Source organism: Conger conger, chromosome 5 (assembly GCF_963514075.1).
Source record: "Conger conger chromosome 5, fConCon1.1, whole genome shotgun sequence".
Lineage (NCBI taxonomy): Eukaryota > Metazoa > Chordata > Actinopteri > Anguilliformes > Congridae > Conger > Conger conger.
Genome location: NC_083764.1, coordinates 60,495,024 through 60,502,168, shown reverse-complemented (window position 1 = coordinate 60,502,168; position 7,145 = coordinate 60,495,024). Strand labels below are relative to the sequence as shown.

At 39.4% G+C, this 7,145-nt stretch overlaps 1 protein-coding gene across 1 annotated transcript; it reads left to right on the top strand.

Annotated features, from left to right (window-relative positions):
* The first annotated feature begins 533 nt into the window (after positions 1–533).
* cldn18 (claudin 18) lies at positions 534–6,822 on the top strand. The gene is made up of 5 exons (XM_061243762.1): positions 534–815; positions 4,603–4,767; positions 5,674–5,812; positions 5,942–6,052; positions 6,617–6,822. Exons 1-5 carry the CDS (start codon positions 596–598, stop codon positions 6,708–6,710), a joined length of 729 nt encoding a protein of 242 aa, XP_061099746.1. The 5' UTR covers positions 534–595; the 3' UTR covers positions 6,711–6,822.
* The last annotated feature ends 323 nt before the right edge of the window (positions 6,823–7,145 follow it).

Here is a 7,145-nt window from a genome sequence, read left to right as displayed (position 1 = left end):
TACTCTATTCATAGAATTGTACATTCACCGTGGAATGGGTCACTGTTTGCGTATAACCAAAGAGTGGGTTTCATGGCTGACTGATTAGAAGGCATTTGAATCATGAGATCATGAGGCAGAAACTACGCGCACTTGTGAAATCAGTCAGGAAGGGAGTTTGCCTTGTGGAATCATGATTCACAAACACTCTTCATGACACAAATTCCTTTTCCGAAAAAAAAAACGACAAGAAAGTCCCAAATGACCTCAAAAACAACTCCCTCCTCATGTAAGGGCGATCTATTTACAGTAAGCCGTTGTCTGAAATGGGTGGTTCACCACCACTCTTATTTGCTCAAACACTTTTGGCGGTTGGTTGACCGCTACCTGAAAGGTACCAGGTGGTCCCATCTCCGCAGAGCGTAGCGCGTCTCTGAAAAGCAGGCGTGAGCTGTCACATGACTGGCCGGTCCCCCCTCTGAGTCACACAGCCCAGGTGAGCCCAGGTCATCCGCCCTGCTCAGCCTCAGTGCGGTCGCAGCTTTATAGCTCAGAGTTCGGGTCCCTGCAGCTGTCGAACAGAGTAACCACAGCCCCCCCCTGAAACCGCGTGAAGATGGGCGCCACCATGCTGCAGTCCGCCGCCTTCGTCCTCAGCGTGATCGGAGTGCTCGCGGTCATCGCCGCCACGGGGATGAATAACTGGAGCACCCAGGACCGGCAGGGCAACGTGGTGACCTCCGTCTACGTCTACAAAGGCCTGTGGAAGAGCTGCGAGGTGGCCACCTCCGGGCTCACCGAATGCAGGCCGTTCTTCACCATCATAGGCCTGCCAGGTGGGTGCCGACCGCCCTTCTTTTAGCCTGCTGCGCTCTCCCCGTGCGATCGAGGGCCGCCCTGAATCAGCCTGCGAAGAAGGCGTAGACTCATGAACGTGCGATTGAGCGCCGCTGGGAATAGATCCCTGTGGCACAGTCATGCATTTTGTGTCATTTGTTTGGTCGGAGAGTTTATTCATTTTAAGGACCTAAACTTCTGAAAGTGATATTTATGGAGAATGACACCGCATAAATATCATAAATATCATAATATCACAATCATAAGAGCTACGTTAGCAGCTGTAATATTTCAAAGGCATATAGCTGAAATAAAGTGTGTTGAAATTGAACACAATCTCAGTTGTTAACGTATCTAAATAGGGACATTTCAAATCATACTGGTTATGTTCCAATGATGTTATATTATGTTTCAGATGTCCAAAACTAAGAAAAATACATACAGTTTTAGAACCCATATAATCAACTGAAAAAAGTCTAAACCATGCTGAATATTAGTGAGAGAATGTGTTATTGGGAAACTGGGAAAACTACATTGAATGAATTATACTTTATTTTTATTGTTAGAAATGACAAAAATGTAAATTAAGTACTTGGTCATTTAAAAACAGAATTAATTGCTGTTTCTAGAGAAAGTTTTAGTTTCTGAACATGTTTTTTTCCACTAACAATCCCACTGCTTCAGCTGAATGCAATGTCAAATGGAAAAAGAAAAAGAAAGAAAATTCAATAGAAAACATATACCATGTTGGAGGTTTGACACAATTAAGTCTGAAATTGAGGTTTATAGGTTGTTGATGTCGCTGCTTTGAGATGCGCTAAACTTAATAGATTCTGTAGCCTTGAGGAATTCCAGTGTCTCTTCAGTCTCTGTGAAACTCATTCAACGCCATTGAAAGCCAAGAGGCAGTCCTGCCTTCTGTCTGATTGGTTTGTAGTTTTTGATCTTATGGGGTTTTTTTTTTGCAACGGTCATTGTGATTGCGTGGCTGAATTTGCCACAGGTCTATTTCTATTTGCTCCCTGTTATGTGACTAGTACATGATGAAATGTATCCACGAACAGTTGATGGAATTATCAAGGATTTATTTTCTTTATAAAAAGGTTAAATTGACACAAGGCCCAGAATCAGACCTATGAATTCTTTGTGATGCTTTTAAAAAAAAGATTTATTAAATAGCAAAGTTCCACCATTATAAAATTGCATGCCAATATAATGTATGTAAAGCCCCAAGGCTGAGCTCTTACTGATTCATGTCAAACTGACAGCTTGATATAATTCATGTTTCTAAGGATAACATTTTCTTGATTATACTGCATATTATTGAACCCAAATGAAGTCTTGTACCTTTGAATATTAAGGACATGTTTTGCTGATCACCATGTGTGGATTTTACAAGCTGCTCTTATTTACATATATCTTAAACTATTCAGACACAGTCTCATGCTATATTGTAACTTTCATGTAACCTTTTTAAGAATATGGCAAAAACCTCTTTTAAGCAAAGTGCTCAGGAAAGGTCAATGTTTAGGTGGCTTATGGCGAGCTACAATATATCATTGTTAGCTAAGGACCAAGTTTGTTAAAGGTGTATTACCCTTCTTCCAATCACTGACAAACCAAACCTGTAAAACAAACACAGCAAAACTTTTCTGTAATATACAACTATAATACTGGACAGATTACCTGCCTATGTTGCTAAATTTCAGAAGGATGTGAGCATTTTGAGGGCGGACCTTTGAATTGTATGACCACAGTTGGCTCTTGTCACTTTAGTAGGAATTGTAATAGAATCTGGCAAGTAATAGTAATACAATATAAGTTAATGCACATTTATCAAAACAGAACATGCATAGTTCTACATAGTATGATTTTATTTATGTAAGTTTAAGAGTAAAATGCTTTGTTTTTGATCAATCAGATACAAAGTGCCAGGATAGTTTGGCAGATTGACTTTCAAGTACTCTGAAATGTTCATGTAAACCGACATTCAGAATTGGAACACATACTATTAGGGAACTTGAATGAAAACAATAGAACATGTCAAATAAGGCAAAATGGACATCCAAATAAAACTTCCCTTCTTGTAATTGTATCAGAACGTGTCTCTAAAGGTTGACCAAACAAGCTAAATTTCATCCATGCCCTTATAAAGCACCTGTTTTCCTCACTGGCTATCAGGGTGTTCATCCTGGGCACCAGTGGAATGGCTATGAACAAATATATTCTAAGACAGAAGTTTCTTACAAAGGTGTAGCACTACACTAAGTAAACAGGGAAGTGGTTAGTGCACGTTTAACTCCTAAGAGAATTTAAATTTAAATCCGAGATTATTGAAAGGTACACTGAAAAACTCATCAGATCACTATGAGAAGACTACCACAATGATAACCTGATGAGGGAATATGCACAGATGGCTCCTTGTTGAGCCAGGTAAAGATTATGGGAAAATTTGCTGCAATGAAGATGGGAAAGGGGAGCAAAGCAAACCTTTTTTAGACAAAGTGCCAATTGTTCTTCATGGTTAGAGGATCTTTTGGAGGTCAAGCACAAGCCGGAATTCTGGGTTCATGTTCGAATACAAGAAATGATACACTTGTGAATTAAACAAAAACGAATGTGAGATAAAGCAGTGAAAAAAACCCCCAATTCTAGCTGAAACCACTCCCCATATTACGCAAATGTGGAATAAAAAAACATATTCGAAACTCGAAAGGTTGTGCATGAACAATGTGAGCAAACACTAGATAAGCTTTTCTCACATTTGTACATAGCGATAAGAGATGCAGAACTGGCTTCCATTTCATGACTATACAGACATCGTGTCGTCCAGGAGGCTTTGTTTCCAATTCACAGGGAAAACAAAATGGCTGCCACAATGTTTCAGCTACTGGGATTTTTGCTGTCGGCTTTGGGGCTGTTTTTGATATCGGCCGCCACTGCGATGGACATGTGGAGTATTCAGGACCGTTCCTTCGCATTAGTGACAAGTTTCTATACTTTTTCTGGTCTGTGGAATTCATGCGTTGGGTCATCGTATGGCACCACTCAATGTCGGCCGTTCTATACTATTCTAGGACTGGGAGGTAAGGGATTGATTTAAGATTATACTTGATTCACTGATTTTATCCTCGACTGTTTTTCTATTGGAACTTTTGGTGAAAACTGAATTAAATAGAACTGAATGTGCGTATGATAAAGTCAGCAGAACCTGTGATGGTCTGTGTAGCACTGAAACTTACCTGTATGCTACTCATCTTGTTGCATGGGTTAAAAGCAATATATTTACAAGGAAAAGATTTTGATATTTTGAGAAATATTTTGTTGACTATTAAGTTCAAGAAAGTTTTTAATTTTTTTTTCATTTAGAGAAATTTTCCCTCTTCAAGGTTAAAACTCATATTACAAATTTATTATCATATTATTTTATCATAGCATTTATGGAAATGTCCACATTGCGAAGACCAAAATGACTAATAAATGTGAAACATCAACACATTTGTTTCAGTCTAGAGAAAAGCTATGTGAGTGTGCACATTGATTCTGTATTCCAGAAAATATAATAGTCTCATTCAAATTTCTATCAACTGCAATATATTCTACAACAATATTGTCACGTAATAGAATTTTTCCATTTTGATGTATTGATATTCTATGTTATAGATTATCTGAAATTGTACTATGTTATTGTATGCATAGAATATGTACTTTCATTCATATAATTACATAAGTCTGACTGCGTTACTGCCCTATTAACCCTGTGTTAATAATGTTGTTGTCCCGCAGGAAGCTTCCAGGCTGTGAGAGCCCTGATGATCGTCGGCATCGTAATGGGGGCGATTGCCAGCCTCATATCCATCTGCTCCCTGAAGTGCATCAGAATGGGGAGCACGGAGGACGGGACCAAGGCCAAAATGACCCTGGCGTGCGGGGTCATGTTCATCATCGCAGGTAAACCCCGCCCCGGACCTCCGTGTCTGCGGATCCTCCATCTCAGCACAGTCCAACGGCAGTGCGCGTGGAGCAATGAAATCAAACTCGCGCACGAGACAATCTGATTATATTGAATAGATGCCACCACCCATCTTTTCAGAACCTTGTATATAGGGAACCAAGGATCTTCTTCCTGGTAATGTATTTTATTTTAGTTTAGAGTGGTAGTTCACCCAAATATCTAATTCAGGTATTTTTCCACTTATTCTTCCAGAGTACTATCTATCTATCCAGTTTTGTTTTAAGTTTTCTAGATGTCCACTGCAGCTCACACTGCTGATACAACGGACCTGACCACACCCATATTTTCATGGCACACAATGCGCTGATAATCTAGTTTTGGAAAAACCTGACAGCAACATCTCCTTTCAAATGGTTTCTCACAAACATCCACAGAGCCAATCTGCACACGGTTTCATTAGCAACTCATTTGTCTACCAAAGTATGCTAATTGTGTATATCTAAGCAAAGTATTGTGCAGACCGATTGGCATGAAACCTGGAGGTGACGTGACATTTTAGCGACATTACTGATATCGATACTTTTGTTTGTTTGTGAAAGTAGAGTTCACACACTACTCCAATGCTCCAAAGCAATCCAGAAGGAACTTCAACAGGACCCCTCTCATCATTGTAATACTGGTCTTCATCTGAACACGTCATCATATTCTAATTTTTCATAATTTCCTCTGCAGACGTTCGTTTTAAGAAAAGGTTGAGGTTGTACCGTTTAACCATCACGCCGATACTTCCCCTGTGTTGCAACAGTATTTTTCTGCCTATGCTTTCCCCCCCCCCCCTTGCTTTCTGCTGCCAGCGACAGTTGACACATGACGCTCAGAGCTCCATTGTGTTTCTACCACAGGCCTCTGTGCTATAGCCGGAGCTTCAGTCTACGCCAATCAGATCGTGTCCAGCTTCATGATGACCACGTACAACACAGAGTACAGTGGCGGAATGGGTGGCATGGGAATGGGCGGTATAGGAGGGACACTCACTCCCAGGTAAGAAGACCGGCACACAGCGGCCACTCTTTGCCTTTGCGTGGACTGGTATCGGTTCAGGGGAAGTTAGTCATTTCCTGGAGAATCTGTTTTGTTTGGTCTCAGTCTTCTGGTTTCTCTACGTTTCAGGTACACGTTTGGGCCCGCCCTGTTTGTAGGCTGGATAGGAGGAGCCGTGCTGCTGGTTGGTGGGATTTTAATGTGCCTAGCTTTCCGAGGACTGGTTCCGGATAAGTCAGAGTACGTCTTGATTGTATTGTATTGCGTGTTTCTGCAAATACATTCGATTGCAATATAGAACCTTATAAGTTACAGAAAATATGCACGTATGCATTTAAGCATATATTTAATTGCATAATTTTATATACAATAAATTATATTTACATGGTATCTTTATCTCACCATTTTGGAGACGATAGATGCTATTTTGTCATCACAGATTTTAAATTTCACAGAGCAAACTGTGAGCTGAGAATTAGAAGGTTCTTTCTGCGTTCTGAGAGTTTTGAGATATTGAGCTTCAAATATCCCAAAGTGAATGGGCTCCAAGCATATACGGCTTTAACATTTTCTTTTTTCATACTTGTAAACAGTATTTTTGTATAAAACTTCACACATGTATTTAGTGCCCTATGAACAACATATTTCAACACTAAACAACACTGATTCATTTTTTCAAAACTGTCAGTGAGAACCTTATAATTCCCAGCTCATGAGCTGTTCATAACTTGTGAGCTGGGAATTATATTAATTTGGATCAACTGAATATGAACTTTTTAACAGTTTTTTTCCATTATTTTTCAGATTCAGAGCAGTGGCTTACAAAGCTCCTCCCCAGGACAGGATGGTACATGATCACGGAGAGGGCGGAAGACACGACAACCAGAAATATGTTTAAGTTCTACCCTGCGCTGCCCTCAGTAACCTGTACATGAGACAAAATGGATGCCACCTATTTTAATATTTTAATGTTGATATGAACATCTGGTTCTCCCATTGTCATTAATGAATATAGGTAAATAATGTACAGGTACATACAGGTCTGGGAGCATTGAAACATTTGTGTGTGTAGTAAAAAATAAACAGCTAGCGTTAAAGCTGGCTTAAAAAAAAAAATCTTTCTTTCTTACTTAGTTGGGTTTCATTTTTATGTTGTTCTGCTTGTTAATGCATAATTTGTTTTATATAAAATTTTTAGTTTTAGATTAAACTTTTACAAGTGGTTAAAAGGCTGACTAGTTTTATTTAAGAGGCATTAAATTCTTCATAATTTGTGTCGCATTTATCAAAATGTAAAAATAACGTGAAATGTGTTTGTTTTTTTCTTAGATTA